The 22,588-nt window shown below is 46.1% G+C and overlaps 1 protein-coding gene across 7 annotated transcripts in view; it reads right to left on the reverse strand.

Annotated features, from left to right (window-relative positions):
* The window catches only part of SLCO3A1 (solute carrier organic anion transporter family member 3A1), a 321,546-nt gene that overhangs the window by 20,569 nt on the left and 278,389 nt on the right, over nucleotides 1-22,588 (reverse strand). For all 7 annotated transcript variants that reach the window (XM_055277138.2, XM_055277135.2, XM_055277136.2 and 4 more), the window contains exons 6-9: nucleotides 21,660-21,858; nucleotides 19,086-19,224; nucleotides 4,359-4,534; nucleotides 549-613 (exon numbers count right to left, since the gene is read on the reverse strand). In XM_055277138.2, coding sequence (XP_055133113.1) covers nucleotides 549-613; nucleotides 4,359-4,534; nucleotides 19,086-19,224; nucleotides 21,660-21,858 — 579 coding nt within the window. The remainder of the gene's footprint in view (nucleotides 1-548; nucleotides 614-4,358; nucleotides 4,535-19,085; nucleotides 19,225-21,659; nucleotides 21,859-22,588) is intronic.

Below are 22,588 nucleotides of genomic sequence, written 5' to 3' on the forward strand. Positions count from 1 at the left end.
ATCTCATCTTCCTTTTGCGTATCTTAAAAACAAGAGGTTAGATTTTATTCCTTCTTTCTATACCAAATCTTGAAACATGGGCCCTATGGTATGAAGGTCACATTTGCCCCATCCCAGAAATTCAAGGTAAATGAACTAAGTCAGTTTGGAAAAATTTAAAGGATGCAAAGTTTCCATTTTCAAGGCATTGTGAGAACGCCTCTCTCTCCCAGCTGGCGGCCCCATAAACGAAGCATTTCACAAGCTGCTCATGGCTTGCTTAATGAAGATGCCAAATTACACCACCAGATTTTTTTCCCCTTTGGTGCCATCACTTTTCCTCCTTATGCCGATGAGAATTCAGGGTGGCATGAAGATAAGAGTTGGTATAAATGAGAACTTTGTGATATCCAGGCAGTGTCTGAGTTTATCTCTGACCAAAATTTTGAGACTTAAAATTTCTTATAAAAAAGAGACAGACCTAGGAAATGGGATAATTTCGCTGACAGTTACTCACATAGTAATAAGCATCCAATTCATTATTGAGGAAATAAAAAGATAATACGTACCCAACAAACGAAGGAGGAGAAAAAGAACTCCCAAAGCGTAAGACTTGAGTTCAGGGCTGACTGTCCTACGTGCAAAGAGATGAAGAGAAAAAAAAAACAGATTCTTATCACTCCCCTGTAATTAACAGACCCCAGAGTCATTTGCTGCTGTCCATCAGAGCTCTTCTTTAGAAAATTACTAATAGTGTCTTTTTTTTTCCTGCCTATGGTCTGAAAAATAACTGCAACTGTGGTGCCAAGATAAGTTTAGGAATTTAACAGTGTTTTTTAATAACTGGAGCTAACCTTGTCATTTGAAGGACAGAATGCAAATTTGGTCATAAAGCCTATGTTTAAAGACATGTTGGTTTTGCTGAGATCAGGAAGCATCTTAAGTTGTGGTGGGGTACGTGTATGCAGGGGAAAACATCAACTGAGAAAATAACTCCCCTTATCCTTCACAAACAGGCTGAAACCATGAGCACCTTTACCATTCTCCAGTCATTTTGTGAAATCCACCAAATTAGCATGGTTAGACACCCTAGATGGACCATTTGGGAAATAATCCACTTAGCATGTTTTAGCACTGTGAGGTTAATACTGAGTGTCAACTTGATTGAAGGATGCAAAGTATTGATTCTGGGTGTGTCTGTGAGGGTGTTGCCACAGGAGATTAACATTTGAGTCAGTGGGCTGGGAAAGGCAGACCCAGCCTCAATCTGGGTGGGCACCGTCTAATTAGCTGCCAGCACAGCTAGAATATAAAGCAGGCAGAAAAACAGGAAAAGACCAGATGGGCCTAGCCTTCCAACCTACATCTTTCTCCTGTGCTGGACTCCTCCTGCCCTCGAACATTGGACTCCTAGTTCTTCAGTTTGGGACCCAGACAGTACAGGTAAGTCATCCCAGGGCAGCAGGTCATGACTTTCATTGAGCGATGGGGACGTGACTCTGGCTGATTGAGTTAGACACCAGCACAATGTCCATGATGAGTCTAGTGTCTCTGGACAGAAACAGTACCCTTTAGAACGTGCATGTTACAAAACCCAAGTTCTTCAAAGCTATTATCAGCTCCACATCTCCAGTTTTTGCACTTTCGTTTGAAAGCACTGACTTGAAAGACACATAAATAGAGGCAAATTCTCCTTATCAAGAAAGCACGCTAGTATAATGAGCTAGAATATTTATCACCTGAAATTTGATTTCCTTTCAGCTATCATGTCACTAGGAACAAAGTGAGCAAGGTGCTAAGATCTCCCTTCATATCCTGTTGGGAAACAAACTGGTTCCTATGAGAAGAAGAATCCTTCTTGGCTTGAGTTATGAAGAAACGGAGGGCTCCGTGCGAACACTATTGAAAGCTCTGGACAACACTGGGAGGAGTCTTAGCTCTAAATGTACTATCTGGGTGACCTTGGGAACACTGCCTAATTACTCTCGGAGCCCAGTGTGGGGCCTAAGAGGGGCTGGGCATCAGCTTTTAACCTCGCTTCCAGACGTTCTGAGCACTGTTGTTGGTGGGATGGTCCTGTCTGGCATGACAGGGGTCCATTCTTCTGCGAGGGGGCAAGGGCTGGTGCACATCTGTGCCCCTGTGCCAGCCTGAGACATCTGTGATGGCAAATCAGACTAGGAAGGTGATGGAATAAAGCTGCGTCTTGGACCTCTCAATATGCACAATGTATAGCATGTGCTTCCAGCACAGCGTGGAGTTATAAGCCTAGGCCATTTAGGCCATCTGTTGCTGATTAATTTAGAGGGAATCAAATATTTCCAGCAAAGCTCCAAGAGCTGTTTATCAAGCTGAGATTTGGAAGTGATTAAGAATTTCAACAAACCTTCCATGTTTGATAGTCACCACTAGTGAGTGTCTAGAGGCTGGGTTTTGCCAGAAGAGTCATGGGGCAAGCAAATAACAGACTAGTCATTTTTCATGCTTCTCAGTGCCTTTAGCGTATGAATATCACACTATAACTTCATGAGAACATCTAATAATGAAAAATAAACTACTCATAAGGCAGCCACCTAAAACCTATACATGAGATCTGATGGGTTTTGTCCAAATGCATATTATACATAATCATCTTCTCTAAATAGTTTTAAATTCAATAGTTCCTTCCATAAACACTTTCACATTCTTAAGAATTTTCATTATTCCATGGAGCTGCAGTGCCATAATTTAACTCACTATTCCAATTCAGGTTTTTCTGCTATTATAGTTAACGTTGTAATAAAAATTTGTCTGCATTGAGCTCTTTCTCTTTTTTCTTGTAGAGAAGTACTTTTTTAAAGATAAATGGCAAGGGGTAGGGTTACTGAATAAAAGGGTCTGAATATTTTTATGGCTCTTGACTCACACTGCCATATTGCTTTTTTGAAAGGAGTGATAAGCCTTTTCCCATGCCACAAGCAATTTGTGATTTTGTCAGTTTTGCTACAGCCTTGTAAGCACTGGGTGTCAATTTTTAAAATTTATTTGTCAAACTTAGTAAGTATAAAATGGCAATTTGCTATTATACCCTAATGCTCTGCACATTCACAAGGCCTTGCTAATGACGTTCTGGGTAACGTTAGTACTTGTAAAAATCCTCTTCCTTGGGAATTCATAACAAAGATGATGAGGAAATGTGGTTGGCAAAGTGACAGGAAGAGAGAAGCTGGATAAAGTAGAGGTGAGGTGCATGGACACTGGGTACTTCCATGTGTTTCATTCCTGCTTTTATTTCCAGCCCTTGCTATTGAATCTGTTCACTTACATAACTGCATCCCAATAAGGCAAATCTTTTTTTTTTTTTCCCCTGAGACAGAGTCTTGCTCTGTCACCCAGGCTGGAGTGCGGTGGCATGACCTCAGCTCACTGCAACTTCCGCCTCCTGGGTTCAAGCAATTCTCCTGCCTTAGCCTCCCAAGTAGCTGGGATTACAGGCGTGTGCCAAAAAGCCCTGCTAATTTTTGTAGAGAAGACATTTCTCCATGTTGGCCAGGCTGGTCTCAAACCCCTGGGCTCATGCGATCCTCCCACCTTAGACTCCCAAAGTGCTGGGATTACAGGCATGAGCCACCATGCCCAGCTGATGAGTCTTTGTGTAGCGTGCCTTCCCCTGATTCAGATGAATGGCAGGCTATGTGTTAGTTCACTTCTGGGTTTCCAACACAAATCTAGGTAACTCTGCAAATGATAAAAGTTACTCAGAATATTACTAATGGCTCATCTTTGAGGCACCTCACCTGTCCCCAGGACAGGTCACAATAGAATTTCGGTTGGCTGTCTCCAACAACCTCTTTGTACAAGAATGGTCACTGCTCACCTGCCATGAGCCATGGTGCACAATAACCCGTCATGTCTCTACTGTGTTTGCATACACATGGTCTCAGTGGGTCCTGCTTCACTGCGGGAGGCAGGCAGGATCGGTTATATCCCCCCCAGTTACAGATTCAGAAGCAAGTCTAGGGGGAAGTACCCACGGTCATAGGGCTAAGCAGTGGCAGGGTGGTAGGGGCTGGGCACTGATGCCATTTTCATTTTCCTCCAACAAGGCTGCGTCCTGTAAGGCTCAATGCAGGATCCTTCTCAAAATTGCCTGCAGGCTCTATTTCTGGGTGAACATGAAAGTGCTGTCTTCTCCCCCATGCCCTGCCTTCTCTTGGTGGGAGGTCCCTATCAAACATAATTGATTTCTATCAGTCAGCCTAGAGAAGCTGCACTCCTTGCTGTGGCCCTAGCTCACTTGGCTCAAGAGATTGCTGTTGTCTGAAGCTCTGGTCCCTAGGAGGCCTGCAGATGAACACCAGGTGGAAAGGAGGAGAGGCGGGGCTGTGCTGACGGCTTACCTGATGAGGATGATGACTGATGGCGTCTGTGCCATGGCACCGATCAGGCTGCAGATACACATCACACAGAGGAAGGTGAGGAAGGCCTCTTGGCACCCAGGACTGGGGCATTTTCCAGGAACCACGGTTGCGTTCTCAGCAGGGACGGTGGTGAGGCATGCACAGCCTGTGAGATTCTGAAAGAGAAGCGTTCAGCCCTTTTATCTGAGGGTATCTCCGGTTTCCAAAGGCAAAGCCATCCATCAGCTGAATCTGTCACAGCCTAATTACGCATTCTATGGCATGCCATTAATTAGGTCTGAATAAACGAGTTAGTTAGCTTTTTTAAGGAGGCTGCAAAACACAAGCAAATAAAGGAATATTTACGGGGAGGAGAGCTGATTTCTCTGTCTCTTGTGTGTTTCATTTCCATTCTCAAGAATCCCTCAGTAAGCTGAACCACGGATAAATGTGTCCCCCAATACAGTTAGAGAGGAAATTGCGCTTCCACAATATGATAAAAAATTGCCAAATTAACATTGTAATTACTTGCCAATTTGTCCTCTCTTTTATGCAGTTATAATTACACTGAAGTGTATTAAAAGAAGTAAATCAGGTAACCCGCATATTGTTGCTGGTTGAGTGCCCAGCACGGCACTTGGAACAAAGGCTGCACGCTGTCACGCGTGAAGTCACTGCGTCTGTAAGGCCGGGCGAGGGACAGCTGATGGAAAGTTCTCTGGAGACTGAGGAAGCAAAGGGGGCTAAGAGATGCAGGAGCTTGGAGCAGCTGGTGGGGGGCAGAGCTAAAACCCAACAAGATACATTTATTAATATATGATCAGAGAGAAGAAAGACAAGTGACTGCATTTCATTTGATCTTCCAGGTGGATTCTAGCCCAGCTGCCTGTTCCAGGCAGGGTCCTCTCTCCCGCTCACTCCAGGAATTTCTGATGGCAAAGGGAGGAGCAGGGGCTGGGAGAGGCAGTGCCCAGTGCCAAGCCAATTAAGGTTCCATAATAATAGTGCAGAGGCCTTTAATGAATACAAAGTGAAAACAATCATAAATGATTCATTGCTTTTCCTTCCACGACTGCTTGGCTTTCAGAGCACATGCCCAGGTAAATCCTCCTGAGGGTCAAATAAATCCCCTCTGGCTTTTACAGGTCTCCTCCTCTGGTCCTCCCCGTCTCCCCACAGAACATAGAGATATGGGTTGTCCGATCCCATTAAGCTATATGGGATGGTTTCAGGGGTGTCTGGAAGTGTTCATGTGCCGCAAACCCAACAGGGCCAGTCTGTATAGCTGTGCCCCCAACAGGTGCTTTTATCCATGGGGAAGGAATGGGCGCAGATGTATGCTGGGGCTCCACCCTTCCCCTCAGTGTCTGCCCAGAGCAGGTGCCTTTGTGGAAGTGGTTCAATTAGTGTACCCAGGGGCATTTACTGTAATTCCCAGAAGATCCCGAGGCCCCACCTCTCTGTCCCTTTTCATGTACCTCTGCCTAGAGACTTTTTAGCTCTTTGTCAACGCCCAGCTCAGATACTGCCTCCCTTCTCGGAACCTCACCTCACTGGGCACATCCCAGCCTCCTTCCAAGTCCTGCAGGGCCCTTTTCAAGGGTCACTCCACCCGTACTGCAGAGACCTTTACATGCCTCCTGGAGGAGACAAGAACCTCTTGGGACAAGACCTATGTCTTTTGCATTCTTTCCCAAGCGTCTTTTCCTAGCACAGAGCTGAGACGTAGATGAAACTAAGCATACAGCTTTAGTATACACATGAGAACGAACCTTCCTCACTTTTATTAGGAAGCAAGACTTCTCCCCAACTTTCACTTAAAATGCCACTCCTCCTCTCCCCAGGAGAGGAAACTGCCCACTCCTCCCCAGCATCACAGCCAAACTCTTCTAGCTATTTAGCTCACCACCTGCATTTCCCCTTCTCCCACGCTCTCAGCTCACTCTGACTGGCTTCTGTTTCCACACGCATGAAGCCGGTGGTGCTAAGCTCTTCAGTGGGCTCCATATCCCAGGCCCACCATGCATTTTTCTCTCCCCGGAGCTCCCAGGAGCACAGGCCCCTTGCTGACTAATCACTCCCTTGTTTGGCGTCAAGGCTCCACTCTCCCTGTTTCCCTGGTCCCCCTCTGGTCACTCACTCTCCATCTTTGTTGCTGGTACCTTCTCCCCTTTCCCACCTGGTCTGGACTTTCTTCCTTTCTTCATCTGTACTCTTGCCCCAAGCTCTCCTTCCTTCATTTTACCATCTCTGCATTTGATCACAACTCTCCCCAATTTAATCTTTAGCCCAGATCCTTCCCAGACCGACGTGCTATATCCCTTCCTAAGACTCATGAGCACAGTGAGGCATCAAAACTGCCTCCAGGAACGAGCGCCTGTGCTGGATTCTGTGCTTTCAGCGTGGCACTACTGTCCCGCCTAAGGTTGGGAACTATCTCCCCCCGAATTCGCTTTCCTGCAAGGACAGAAGCTGGACGAGAAGGAAACCTGGGAGAGACTCAGAAGGCAGGAGTTGTAGGAGACCAGCATATGCCACCTTGCAGTATGCCTCTTTTGCATAAAGAATATTTTGAGCTGATTATTTTGAGAAACCACAGACACAGGAAGAACCTCTGACAACAGAAGTTATCGTTGTGTAAGGAAAATTAAATTTACATTTACAAGGGAAATCTCCATTTGTCAGGGTGGCTTCTCTCTGTACCAGAGATAAAGGAATGACTGAATCCCTAGAGACTATCATCAATCTAGAACACACTGACTTCAGCCTGCATAACAAATGTTCCTCTTTTTTAAGGTGCTTTTTCTGGGCATCTCCTCATGACTGGCCTTCCCCACACCCTTCTTTCTCTGTTTCGCTGGACCATGGTATTCAAGCCTGAAGTCAAAGCCACCTCTTTGAGATTCACTCATTTCTCTGGCTATCTCCTGTGTATACATCATGTATATGTGTTTCTAAACCTTTGTTTTCCTCCTGTTAATCTGTCTTAGGTTACACGGGTCTGTCCCAACTGGGAACTGTGAAGGGTAAAGAGAAAATTATGTATTCCTCTTCTACAAAGGGAAGCTGAGGCCATTGCTCCCAGAAGGTCACACAGTCAGGCATGAGGATGGACACACAGACGCGCCCGGAAGGCGCCGGCCTGTCCCAGCACTCCCCACTTTGCGCCGCCTTCTTTTCTGCCTACCCTGCTGACCAGTGGAGGCACCATGCCCACCTCTAGTGACCTGGCTACAGCAGGCCACGTGGCTCCCCACATCCCAGAGCGCCCATCAGATCTCCTGAGCAGCCATGCAGCACAGCTTCCTGGGATGTTCCCCTGAGCTCTGACTCGCCCACCTGTGCCAGGGGTGTCTAGGGAGGAAATGTTGCTTTGCTTCTTCCTCTCACTTCAAAACACTGTTTTCCTGACAGTTACGCAGCCCCAGCCCCAGCTCCAAACTCCTTTCCCTCCACCTCTTGCCTTAGTAACAGCGCCCTATTGACTGTAAAAGTAACGACAAAAACCACAATTTTGCACCAACTTAATAGAAACCAGGAGGTAATTCTGAATCCCCCATTCACATACCTACATCGAATCCATCTTCCCCCGACACTAAAGCTAATGAAGACAGAGACCACTGTGGCTGTATTCCCTAATTTACCCCAGCCATCCAGGACAGGGCTTGGCTCACAACAGAGATGAGATATATATACATACACATATATAGAAATATATATGTATATATATATTTATATTATTTATATATATATGTTGACTGAGTGAATACCTAAGTCCTGTTCATTTTGCCATGTCCTAAATCTGTCTCAAACCCTGCCCTAGTTCAAACCACCTGCAACCATCCTTCTTTGATTACTGCAGTGGTCTGTGAGGAAAAAGATTTGGGACTCAAGTTCTTAGAACCATATGGACTCAAAGAGTAGTGAGGGATAAATGAAAAATGGGCCCCTTGTGGGTGGCTGTGGTCTTGCTTGGCTACGTACCCCAGGTAATCCCTCAATTCCAGTACCCCCACATCACATTCCTCAGTGTTCCTGAGAGGCTACGTACTTGTAGCACGCATCTCTCAGGAATGTAATATGGGCACTGGAGTTGAGTGATTGAGGCCAGAACCCTCTGAATAAGCCATGTGATCGGTGAGCTTTCTTTGGTTTAACAAGTCATCTGCAATTGCTGCTGGCATCTTGGTCTTATTTTTGCCCATACCTAGGCTATGGCTCGATTGTATTATATTTACCATAAAAAAGGAAACTGGCCTCTCTCTGCCCTAAAAAGTGGTAAATCCCTCCTGAAATGGATCCTCTGATCATGGCACTAATGGGATGGATAAAATGAGACATCTTTATCTCAGGCTACAGCTGGCATGGTGCCTGCACAGCCCCATCCGGGTGAGCTAGATGTGTCCATGATGTCTATGTTCATGTTAATGAGGTCAGCAGACAGCAGGGTTAAGCTGCCACAGGATTTGCAGCCGAAACAAAGGGTAGCAGTGCGTGGTTTGAATGTTTGGTGTCCCTTGACCCAAGAATCCATATGTTGAAAAATAATCACCAATGTGATGTTATTACAAGGTGGCGGGTCTTCAGGAGGTGATTAGGTCATGAGGGTGGAGCACTCATGAATGGGCTTAGTATCCTTACAGAAGAGGCCCCAGAGAACTGCCTTGCCCCTCCCACCACGTGAAGACACAGCTAGAGGGTGCCATCTACGAACAGGAAGCAGGCCTTCATCAGACATCAGATCCATCAGCACTTTAATCTTGGACTTCCAGCCTTCAGAGCTGAGAGAAATTTGTTGTTTATAAGTCATGCAGTTTAAAGTGTTTTCATATAACAGCCAAAATGGGCTAAGATAGCCCCAGGCTGAATGGACAGGAATGGGATGATTTAGGGCTAATGACATTAGAAGAAAAGCCAGAGACTGGCACAAGACCAGTGAAAATGTCTGTTTGTTGGTGTCCAAGAGGAAAAGCTGGAAAAGGATGGATCTCTCCTAAAGGTTCTAGGCAAATCTGTATTTATGTATTCAGATTTAATAGAGAGCTGTGAAAGAGGCTGGGGAGGAGACGCCAGAGTGATCTGAGCAAGGACTTGGATGGGTTTCCTTTTCCATCCCATGAGTCAATCCACCAGGATGGGCTGGGTGGTCCCACACATGGGGAGCAGGCTGGGGCAGCCCTGCAACCTCTCCAGCAAGGGATCCGAGGGAAAATGCTGAAGTTGTGGTCAGATGGCAAGGGGTAGGAAGCTCCTTTATTCGGGCTTATGTTGACATAAGAGCCCAGATTTGTCCAACGTTGTGCTAAGGGAGCTGGGTGCGTAAGGTCGTGAGGCTGTTAAGGAGGAATCTGCCACTCAGATGTCCGAGTGTGGTAGGAAGAACTGCAGATGAGGACTTACGTAGTTTCACCTTTCCCAGAGTGCAGAGAGATGATTTCCACCAATGGGGTTTTCAACTTTGATCTGAAGGGAAAAGGGGAAGTAGGGGATACCCCTTCAGCTGGCAGTAACTGGGCACCTACATGGGAAGCCCTAGATCTGCAAATGCTTTGAGCTATAAAAAGTTTGAAAAGCTAGAGAAAAGCTAGGTGTTTGAGACCAGTCTGATCTAAGGGGTTGATAAAGGTTGGGATCCTAATTCTCACCCCAGACCCCAATAGCATAGTTCTATTTGGCCAATCCAAAAAGCAGGTGTAGCTTGGAATTGACCTGTAGACTACCATGGTCTGAATGAAGTGATATGGCCCCTAATGCTTTCTATGGCTGTCCCTAAGACAATTAACTAGTAAGAAAGTATACCAGACTTCAGATTAGTTTATGATTGCAGAATTGGCAAATGCCTCCATTTTCAATCCCCATTTCAAAGGCAAAGCAGTGTCTTCCTGGTTTGCCATTCTCTGGGAAGAAATGCAGTCCCTGCTGCCTCTGGGAGAGGTGAATTCTCTGCTTGGCATCCAAACTTGAGGGGTGGCGGGATCTAGCTTTACTGTCAATAAAATGTACCATGACACTTCATGTTAACAATAAGGGGACCACTGAGCTCCCAGCACAGACCTGACAAGTTTGTTGACCTGGAGGACAGGGGGAACAGGCTTCTCCGTTCTATGAGAACATATCCAACAGACAGACCTGCCCAGGCAAAAAAGGACATATATACAATATGAGTCACAATGTGGTTTGTCAGAGCTCAAGTTTTGCAGCAGTCTGGATGCTCACTCATAAGAGACTGGTTAAAGACAGACTACGAGGTCCACGTGATGGAAGACTATATAGCCATAAAAAAGGTAGAAGAACATCCCTTATGTACTAATTTAGAAATAACTCCCAGGTAAACTATTAACTGAAAAAGCCAAAAAAAATAGTGATGTACAGAATAGGGCCTTTTATGTGCAGTAAAAAATCCAGAAGGATGTACAAGAAACCAAGGACAGCAATTGTCTATTTGGCAGGTTGAGGAAGAAGTAAACAGGGGGAAGAGGTGAAAGGGAGAGTCCCTCACGTCCTCCTTTTTATACTTTTTGATTTTTGAATCATATAAATGTATTAAAAATTGAAAATGCTATAAAATAAAGAAATTGATGAAAGGAGAAGAGCACATCACTGAAAACTGTATTTCTGTTCCACCTTCAGTCATTAATTTCAATTGAGAAATGTTTCTATTCACATACAATGATGAGAATAAATAATTACAATAAATCTAGAGACCACAAAAATAGAAAAATGACTCTCTGGAATCTTAGACTTGTTTTCTATTGATGAAGGAAGCTGTCGGCATGCTATCTTGACAGCCAGTATTACAAGAACAAGACACTCCTCAGCAGTGCTTCAAAAATACTGGCAAATAAAGTTGTTTTCTGCTTGTTATTTCCCCCCCCCACATCCAATCCTGATGATCGATCCCTATTAATTGTACAAAGGAAGCGAAGTTCTAGGTGGAAAGGTTATTTTTCTAAGAGGATGGTATGGGGATATTTGTATTAAGAGCCTTCTATGGAAACTTGAAAGGTAGAAGATCACCCCTGGAATACTATTTTTGCTTTTCCTCCTTGAAAGCAGTTACCAGAGAGATATGAAAATTTCTTTTCTCTTTCCTTTTTTTAGAGATGAGGTCTTAGTTTGCAGTGCAGTGGCATGATCATAGCCTACTGCAGCCTCAAACTCCTGGGCTCAAGTGAGCCACCTGCCCGCCTCATTTTTTTTTGATCTTTTCAGAGATAGGGGTCTCACTATGTTGCCCAAGCTGGTCTCAAGTTTGGGGCCTCAAGTGCTCCTCCCCTCCTCAGCTCCTGAGTAGATGGGAGTACAGAGGCATGCCACCATGCCTGGCTCTGACAGTTTCTAGAAATGTTCACAAAGGGAGTTTACTAGGGAGTACCACCACAGGCCATGCTCTTCCTGCTTTTGCCTGTGAGATCTTTGATCTTTTGCACCTGATGTCCTAATAGCTGACATATCAAAGAACGTGGGACACCACCACAATAAAGTGGGGCATTTTCCTTTGAATGGCAACATACTTCTCTGAGTTCCAGACACTTACGGATTTTCTCATGATTCACTGATGTTCCTCAGACAGTCTCCTGTCATTTATTACTGTCTTTTTGGAGCTTAGAATCTCTTCACTTCATTGGTTCAACCAAAGCCGGTATTTCCAGGCATAACCCTCAGATCTCATCACAAAGGGCGCCAATGGCAACCTACAAGCTCGAGGCAAAGGGGACACTGAAAAACTGCAAGAAGAAGTACGATCTCTTCTTCCCTTGCGGGGTCACTGGCTGAAGAATAATAGCCAGGGAGAAAAATTCTGAGATGAAAGCAAGACCTCCTTCCACCTTGCACCCCGGTAACCTGTGGCGCGTGAGCCTGAGCACATCCTGTTAGATCTTAATTATCTCCTGCTGAGGGGAGGAAGGGGGTTTTTATTTGGGGAGCAGAAAGGCTCACTCTGCTCCAGCTAACATAGGACACAGTGGGGAGATCACGGAAAGGTGAAAGGTGTGACTGCAACTCTGAAGGAACACGGGGCCCCTCCATCTCTCCCTCCAGCTTTCTCTCTTCCAACTCCAAACCTGCCTGCATCATGAGGTCCAAATTGTCACACCTCAGCCTGTGCACTCTTCCGGCTGGAATGTCCTTCCATGCCTGGCTACCAAACACCCACTACCCTTCATGATGAAAGCCTGGCCCTGCCACGCCTCCCCCTCCAACTCCTGGGCTCAAGTGAGCCACCTGCCCAGCTAATTTTTTTTAATCTTTTCAGAGATGGGGGTCTCATTCCCCCATCCCCCAGTGGAGAACATGCCCACTCCCTCCTTCCACCCCTGCCCCACCCAGAGCCAATTTCTACCCCAGCAGGCCTGACATTGCAAGTTCACTGATTTGTCTACATAGCTGCTTCCCTCTTTTAGAACCTAACCTAACCACCTAACCTTTAATATTGGATTTTTTAAATTAAAAAAATCTGCTCCTCATTGGAAAAGTGATAGTCATTTTAGATAATTTTGAAATATACATAAAAACTGGAAACAAGCAAAATTTAGTTTTTCAGCCCCTAACCTGAAGTATCCATCTATGAATGGATGGCTATATGTTCTTCCAATATTTTTTATGCAAAGATATGCATATATTTAGATGTTTCTTTATCAAAAGGCATTATTACCTATATATTATTTTATAATGTGTTCTTTTCACTTAACTGTATTGTAAGGTAAGGTTAGGTGTTGCTTTGGGTGCTCCCTTGCACATAACTCTATTAATAATATGACATCTCATTTTATAGTAAACATGAGCTCCTTTCCTTATTCATCTCTACACTTACAATGCCTAGCACAGGGCCTGAGATATATCAGGTGTCCCAGGTGGCGACACCCCAGTAGGGTTTGATTTCAGAATAGTCACAAGTCCCTTCTGACAAGCCATTACCAGCATAAGTACAGACTTTTAAATCAGCTCTGGCAGACAGGGCCAGGCTATATGAGGGCTGCAAACTGTCTTTGGAACCAGACAGGAAACATAAATTTAAAAAATGGCTCAGGTGTAAGGGATGGCCAGTGGTGGGGGCTGTGTCTAAGTAGACAGCAAATGTCCTGCCCAAAAGGCCAGCGCTTCTCAGTTCCAGCCAACCACTGCCCTACTGGGGTGCAGGTCCCATGATGGCTATCTTCCAACTTTTTCAGGGAGGCCCAGTTAAACTTTGGCTCAGGCCACATTAAATGTATCTTCAGGGCAGACACACTGTTTCCTGCGCTACAATATGCTTTATGGCAGAGGTCCCCAACATTTTTGGTACCAGGGACCAGTTTCGTGGAAGACAATTATTCCATTGACCAGTGGGGTTTGGGGGATGGTTTCAGGATGATTCAAGCACATTACATTTATCATGCGCTTTATTTCTATTATTACGCTGTATTATATAATGAAATGTAATTATACAATTCACCATAATGTAGAATCAGTGGGAGTCCTGAGCTTGTTTTCCTGTAACTAGATGGTCCCATCTAGGGATGATGGGAGACAATGACAGATCGTCGGGCATTAGATTCCCCTAAGGCACAAGCAACCTAGATCCCTCACGTGTGCAGTTTATAGTAAGGTTCATGCTCCTGTAAGAATCCAATGCCACTGATGATCTGACAGGAGGCAGAGCTCAGGCAGTAATGTGAGCAATAGGGAGCAGCTATAAATACAGATAAAGCTTTGCTCACCTGCCACTCGCCTCCTGCTGTGCAGCCCAGTTCTCAACAGTACCGGTACCACAGACTGGTACTGGTGCTAGAGGTGGGGGACCCCTGCTATATGGCACAACTAACTCTCCAGTTGGTTTTTATAGTGGGCAAATATGGTCATGGTGAGAAGAAAAAAGAGACTGAAGGATGAATACTCAGTGTCAGCTTAGATGCTGACCTTTTTCAAGAAAGATACAATTTATAGAACATGCCTCATCCCTTCTATGACAGCAGTGGTTCTTAATTGGGGGTGATGATACCCCCCAAGGGACATTTGGCAATGTCTGGAGACATTTACAGTTGTCAGAACTTGTGGGTGGGGAGGGCAGGGGTGGCATCTGGTGGGGAGAGCCCAGGGATGCTGCTAAACACACAGTGCATAGGGCAGCACCTCATGACAATCTATTATGTGGCCAAAAATGTCAACAGTGCCGTGACTGAGAAGCCCTGTATTAGAATAGTGGTTCTCCATCCTGATTACATATCAAAAACACTTGAGGAGGTTAAAAAAATACTGATGCATGGATCTTACTCCAAAATAAGGGAATCAGAATCTCTGAGAGTGGGGCTCAGGCCTCATGTTTTAAAAGCTCCCACGTGATCCTAAGGTGCAGCCTATATTGAGACCGGTCACACTGAACCATGAGCTGCCTGCCTGCGCCCATAATGGAGCTGTCCTCCTCCCTGCCACAGAACCTACTTGGCATTTCGCTGAAACCGGTGCTCAATAAATATTTGTTGCCTGGAATGGGGGGTATGAATTAGTCATCTATCATTAGTATCCTACAAACTGCAGTGCTGGACTCATACTGACTTTCAACATTCTATTGGTGGCTGATGGAAGTTTTTTTTTTTTTTTTTCTAGTCAATTAATTTAGTACATCAAAAGGATACAACTCACAGCAATCAGTCCGCAGCATACTAACATGCTTCTGTTGGAATAATTACTTCTGAAAGTGAAAGGTACAGAAACAATCTGGACAATATATTCATGCCAAAGGAAATTTACAGAATTAATTCATAATTGTTTTTTGGTCACCCTTCCTGGTCATATGCAGTGAGAAGAATTAGAAGTTGTACATTAAATGCAGGCCTGGAAACTTCCATTGCTATCACTCAAGGAGATATAAGAAAATAAAAAAAAATGCAATCCAGAGCAGGAAGAAAAGTTTAATATCAGGAAACTGCTAACACTCATCAGATTTCCCTATAATCAGAATTTTTTGATCAGTGACTTATTTACGTCTAATTGAGTTACGGGGAATTTTCACATCTTGATGGAAACGATAAAGTGGTGAGTGGTGAGCAAGGATCAGGTCTTTAGTATTGAAACTGGCACCATCCAACCTACCCACTTGCCAACTGCTAAACAAGAGAATGTTACCCCTGGATCCCTGGGGCTCTCTGAGGTCAGTACAGGGCCTCCAGCTGGGTGTTGAGAAAGCCTGGGGCCTTTATCCAGAGCCATGGCTGACAGTGAGAATGCAAGGGTCCACAGCAGAGCCCCTGTCCCTGCAGCTTAATGAGGGAGGTACCAGAGTAAATGAGCCATTAGAACAGGTGAGGTGAGAGCCTTGCCAGGCAAGAGCAGGAGCAACAGGGGTTTGCAGGAAGGACACTAACAGGCCCTGGAGGAAGCAGTGAGGTGGAGAAGGCTTCTCAGCAGTGGTGAAGGAGAGACAGACCTGACAGATAAGACAGAGCTTAGAAGGGAGAGACTACTGCAGGTAAGAGAAACAACATGTGCAAAGGCCCAGGGGCAGGGAGAGCTTGATGTGTTGGAGAACTCCAAGAATTTCCACTTACCAAGTGGCTCTTTAAGAGGTGAGAGGCCTTGTAATCCCAGCACTTTGGGAGGCCGAGACGGGTGGATCACTTGAAGTCAGGAGTTCAAGACCAGCCTGGCCAACACGGTGAAAAACCCCGTCTCTACCAAAAATATAAAAAATTAGCTGGGTGTGGTGGTGTGTGCCTATAATCCCAGCTACTTGGGAGGCTGAGGCAGGAGAATCACTTGAACCCAGGAGGCAGAGGTTGCAGTGAGCCAAGGTTGTGCCATTGCACTCCAGCCTGGGTGACAGAGCGAGACCCTGTCTCAAAAAAAAAGAAGAAAAAAAAAAAAAAAGAGGTGGGAGGAATAGGGAGGCTGAGTCTGGAGAGGCAGCCAGGGCCACATGGTAAAGGCCAAATAAATGTCTTGAATGAGAAGTGCACGTTTGATGAGGTAGAAAAAAGGTGGACCTCTTAGGGGAGGTGCAGAGGAAGACACTATTTTTCTTTTCTTGGTGTCCATGTGTACTCGACATTGGACAGACCCTATATTCAAAAGCCAGATCCCCCACTTCCTACTGCATGGCCTTGGGCAAGTGACTAGCCTCATCTGTATTCAGGAAATAAGAAGAACACCTATTTCCCAAGGTTGCTGGGAGGATCAATGAGATAATATACACACGGTTGAGGCCATGGGTGGAAGAATTGATGAAACCAGGGAGAATGGCTGAATTCACATTGGGGAAGGTGGAGAATTCCAGGGGATCACTGTGAAAAGGAGAAGGAGGTGAAAGGTTTTAGCTTGTCAAGAGTTTTTGTTTGTTTGTTTGTTTTGTTTTTTTCCCCGAGCTTGGAGACAAGAAGAGTGGAGAAAAAAGGGGGAGAGGGAGGGAGTACACGTACCAGGAATATAGCCACCATTTGGCATTTTCTCAAAATACTGCAGCAGAGATTTAAAGGATTTAAATTGCTTTTCACTCATTTTTGGATGTTGGCCTGAGATTTCTCTGACTCTGGGCCAAGCTGCCATGGGCCACGAGTGACACACGGAAGGCCCCATTACCTGGACCTTAATAGGCTCTCGACAAAGCTTGGTGCTGCTGCAAGGTTTATGGTTGTGGTTGTTTTTAAGGCTAGACTGTCACAAGGGCCCCTTTCCAGGATAAGCATTGCTCTGGCTCTCCCAATCCCTCATCCACTTGTTGGAAGCCAGGGCGTCTAGAGATCTGCCTCTGCAGGGAAGGCATTGTATGCCCCACCCCAGCTCTGGGGCCTGGTGGTTTCTCAATCTCTGCACTGCAATTGCCTGGGAATACCCTCCTTGCCTCACCTACACCCCAGCAGACAATGTGAGTCCTCGAGTAATGTGAATAAAAGGCAGGTGTCTGGGGGATAAACAGCAGGTCCAGAGGTAAGCAGAGAAGCTTGCAGTCTGATAATTGCATTCTCCAGCTTTGCTGTTTCAGCAGCGGGATGCAGCCATAGATGGGCCTGGTAAGGCTCTTATTCAATAAGAATCCTGTACATGCAAGATCAGGGGAAATGCAATTTTTAAGATAATTTTTTTTGTCAGTGCACTCCCTGGAATAGAGACTCATTTGGTCTCAGGACACTAGACTATATTGAGTCAATTTAATTCTTATAACAGGACAATAACTGAGACTGATTTATAATGTAACTTTTTGGATATTAAAATGTTAATGAAATTGTTGTCATGAAAAATAATGGCTTGTGTTTTTATTTGAACCATTCTCAAGGCCCATCCCTTCTTTTAAAATTTATTTCCACTCACATAAAGAAATTGCTTTATCATCTAATTTTAAAAAATCAGTTTCTCCCACCCACCCCCATGGTGATTTATTTTCTCTATAGAAAATGTTAATAACTGGCCAGGAATCTAAATGTTAAACACAAGGAAAAATGAAATCTTTGAAAATGAAAATAAATGATCCATTTTTCTTCTTTCAGAGAAATTGCTGCTCCTGAAAGATATAAGACGTAGGAAGCAGCAGCAGCTAATGATCTCAACTCTAAGTCCCTTGAAAGCTGCCACTGGGGGTTCATATTTTCCTTCCCACTATGCCTTGCACAGACATTCATGGAGTACTTCTGGGTGCTGGCCCTTGCTTAAGAAATCCAAAGACCAGAGCAGATGACAGACACTTCTAGCAAATCACCGTAATAAAATGAGAACAGTGTCTTCAGGAGAAAGAGGTACCAAAGGACTTCAGAGAGAAAAACCCCAAAGATAAAAGAGGGAAGGGATGGTTTCAGAGGAGGGGACATTGGAGGAGGCTACTAACTGGTGAGTAGGACCTGTCCAACTGGAGGGAGGTGTATGAAAAGACAGGTTGTATGGGGGAAGCTGAACACCACAAACTGAAAGGAGGTAGAGCTGAAGACACGTGGCACCTAGAACTGATCTTCTAGTTGACAGAGTAGCATGAGAAAGGGTCATTTGCTATGTTACAGAAACCCTTCTGACTGCAGTGTTGAACAAAACACAGGACATAAGGGGCCATCCTGGGAGGCCAGGTAGGAACTACTGCTCGGGTCCAAGCAAGAGATGGGGGCAGGGCCTGTACAGGGCAGGTGCCAAGGACTCCTGGAAGGTGGGATCAGCACCACTGGATGACCCGTCACTAGCATCAGGTTTTCAGGGAGAGAATGTGGAAAGCTGTGGGCTGACAGCCAATTGTAAAATCCATGCTAAGCAGGAAAAAGCAACCCACCTCCTCCCAAAAATGTGTCAGGAACATGGAAAGAGGTGGGAGGCATTTAGTTAGGAGGAAAATGGCAAAGCGAACTGGGTAGGAAAGAAGCTGAATTGGTGTCAGAGTGTTTCAGGTCTGGAAGAAGTCTTTCCTGATAAATGGTTTTTAAGCCTTTCTTGACATACTTCCGGTGATGGGGAGCTCACTACCCATGCAGACATCCTATTCCACTGACACTCTGCAAGTACCTTGAACCACTATCTTTTCCTCTGGTTCCATACATACAGCTTCCTTTGAATTTTTACTTTCAGTTGCACAATGAGACTTCCTACAAACCCACTTGATTTAGCAAGAAGACCTGAATCAGTCCTCTCATCCTGCTGATGGCACATCTTCCACTAGAGCAAGGCAACAGCTGAGACAAAGTCACATGGAAGGCAAACAACCTGGGCAAAAACTTGGGTTTTAAGCCACTTTGGCTGCCTGAATCCACTGCCCCATCCCCTGCCCCATCCCATTACCGTGCTGTTGCAGCCAGCAAAGCAGGCAGACAGGTAGGTGATGCCATCTGCCCCACACACTGGAGTGAAGGAATCGGTTTGGCATTCACAGTTATTATTGCAGGGCGAGTAGGGGTCCAGGGCTGAGCCAGGTGCTGTGCTGGAAAAGAAAGGAAACACGGAAGCCATTAGAAACAGGTCAATTCGGAATCAGATGCCCCCAGTGACAGCCTTTTGCCTCTGCTGTGATGAGTCGTATGGTACCCTGCTTATGGGATTGTTCGGGATTATTACCTGGTTCTCCCTTCCCTTTTCCTTTTCCAACCTTAGCCTATCCCGTCCAGCAAGGAGCAGCCCAGGGCCACTACTGCGAGCTACGTGGGTTGTGCCCTGGCCAATAATGCCAGCTTGGGTGGTGGGCTGGGTGGGAGCTGAGTCCACTCCAGCCCCTCTCATGAAGCGAGGAGGAAGATGCTTTTTATCACTGGTACTGATGTGCCCTCTGGGCTGGCGTCAGTTGGGACTGCTCAGGGCCACCCCCTCCACGATGCCTCTCCTGATTGCTACGGCCTCAGCTTATCCCCCTGTCCTGAACCAACACCTATGCATGCACCACTGAGGATTTAACTTCTTCCCTCTTTGGGCTGGTTCTTGTCTCTTTGCTTTATTCCTCCCCTACTGTCAGGAAGCCTCATGATGCTTACTTACTACACTGCTACAACCAGACTGACTTCAATAATTATTGTCTAATTGATTCAATGTCCTGAGAAAAATAACACTAAGATGTTTTAATTTTTCCTTTGCATCATTAAAGGCACAGTTATCTAGAGCAAGCAAATTGAAAAAAGAGCGAAAGGGTAGAGTGAGAGTATTAGCTCTGTAAGAGAGGAAACGTCTCTTCTTTAGTCTGATTATTTTCAGCTGTGTCTCCCAAGGCTCCCAGCACTTCATAATAAGAAAGATGACGATGGCGACACCTGGCAATTTATGTGTCATGCACTATTCAAAGTACTGCATGGATTATTTAATTTATTCTCATTATAACCCCATGGGCTTTAGAGAAGAAACCGAGGCACAGCCAGGTTAAGTGACTTGTCCAAAAGTACAGAACTCATAAATGGTAGAGGAGGCATTGGAACTAGGGCTGTCTGACTGTAGGATACACACTTTTATTTTCTTTTTCATGGAAGAATAACGTCGTTATAGTAAGACCTTGTGCTCCTAACCACTGCACTTTACTACTTGGGAGTTGAGCAGTCTGCTACTTGAGACAGCTGTTATGCACAGCACGTGCAAATGGGAAGAAGCCGTATCTGAACAGGAAGTCGGGGCCAGGCTGGGGTGGGGATTGGAAGGGGCAACCCCATGATGGTGTAAAGGGGAAGGAGGGGCCGGGTGCGGTGGCTCACGCCTGTAATCCCAGCACTTTGGGAGGCCCAGGCAGGTGGATCACGAGGTCAGGAGATCGAGACCATCCTGGCTAACACGGTGAAACCCCGTCTCTACTAAAAATACAAAAAATTAGCCGGGCGCGGTGGCAGGCGCCTGTAGTCCCAGCTACTCGGGAGGCTGAGGCAGGAGAATGCCGTGAACCCGGGAGGCGGAGCTTGCAGTGAGCCGAGATCCCGCCACTGCACTCCAGCCTGGGCGACAGAGAGAAACTCCGTCTCAAAAAAAAAAAAAAAAAACGGGGGGGGAAGGAGGGGCACATGGTGCCTGGATTGTACACAGACATACAGAAAGCTGCCTCTGCTCTGCTCTCCCACTCTGCCTGCTCACCCTTGTGGGTGGCAGAGAAGCCCTGGCTCCACTGCATCTTCTGGCACAAGTGCAGGAGCAGGCCTTGTGGCCTCTTGGAGGAAGAGTCTGGCTCTAGAGAGAGAAACTGGTAATCTGCAGGCCAGCCATGCTTCAGCCTCGATGCTCCAGGCTGGATTTCCAAGGCAGCCTCAAGTCCCATGTGGAAAAGGGGACAGCTATTGACACTGGATAGCTGAGGACTCCCCAAAATTCCCTCTAAGGGCAATTCTCACTAGACTCTAGTCCTAAGTCTTGGGATAAAAACTAGGAAGAAAGAAAAGTGGTCCTATGAGAACTAACTTCCTTCTCTTCCTCCCTCCCTTCCCTCCACCTCCCTTTTTCTCCCCCTTTCCCTCGCTACACTTAAAAATACCTGCCATGGGCCAGATTCTATAATTGCCATGTGAGCCTAATGACAGCTTCTGATAGTTTAAGGAATTGTTGAAATCAAATCAATTCTGTCTTTTATTTTGAGCTGAATTTTGAATTAAAATTTTTATTTTCTATCTTCACATTTTTCCTAAAGTCAAATGCCAAAAATCGTGATGTGAGTCTGCCAGGGAAGAAACGGCTTCTCTTCTCCCCCAGTGCTTCCCAGACTTTGAGTGCAAAGGTCTGCTCTCTCAGCCCAGAGGGTTCTACTGAGTTTCCAACGTGGACAGTAAGATGCAGAGGCAGCCTTGATGTCTCTCCTTGGGTCACTAGGAACGAAGCTGGCTCCCTCAACCTACTGCAGAGGGAGAGTGCTAGGGTCCCTGAACAGGCGGGAAGGCGGCAGACACTGCCAGTACTCACTTGTTTCCATAGGGAACAGTAACCCCAGCCACAGGGCCAGTGTCGCAGCCCAGGAAGAGGAAGGAGACGTAGCAAGCAGTGGACACCAGGTTGACGAGCATGGCCATCCGAATGGCCCCCAGGGCAGACAGGCTGAGCTTCTTCACCAAAAGACCGCCCAGAAAGATACCCAGACAAGCACACGGGATCGCAGTCATCCCTGGAAGGAAAATAGAGGGGCAGGGCTGTGAACAGGGAAGGTGGGGCCAGTCTACAGACCGGCAGGCGGCAGGCCTGAGGCTGAGTCCCATGAATGCCCCATGACCCCACTGTGGTGTCACTGCCTCCATGGGGCACTGGAGTCTTCAGGAAGGGCCTGATTTATGCCCCCAGGGAGCTCATGGAGAACTGGGAGAGACAGACATAAAGCAACTCTGCTTCATGAGTCTAAGTGCATGCACCTGTCCTGCTAAGTGGGGCACCCTCAGGAGAAACACAAGCTGAAGAGGGGACTACCAAGAGATGGAGTCAGAGAGACTGGGAACACAGATATGCCTTCGGGAGAGTACATATCATGGAGCAGTGATGTGCTCTGTGTGCATTTTTGAGATGATGTGGGAAGGGGACTCGAGATCATTTAGGGATTTTCTCCTCGTCTTCTAATGAGGCAAGAAGGGAGGGTTTCACAGAAAGTACGGAGGCTGTTTAACCTAAAGGTCATGGAATTCACCAGGCCACAGAGTGTTTGAACCAGCTCTGCCACCCCTCAGGAAGTGGCATCAATCAATATGTTTTGTAGCTCTTGGTGAATAAATGGCATATATATTTTTTCCTTTCTCTCTCTTCTACCCAGGGCTATCTGCAAGGCAGCAGGACCATGAACCTGTTATTTCTGATTTGCAGAGACCATGGCATTTCAGGAGGACTAAAGGATCCCAGGGTTCCAAGCT

This window comes from Symphalangus syndactylus, chromosome 5, assembly GCF_028878055.3.
Source record: "Symphalangus syndactylus isolate Jambi chromosome 5, NHGRI_mSymSyn1-v2.1_pri, whole genome shotgun sequence".
In the NCBI taxonomy this organism is placed as follows: domain Eukaryota; kingdom Metazoa; phylum Chordata; class Mammalia; order Primates; family Hylobatidae; genus Symphalangus; species Symphalangus syndactylus.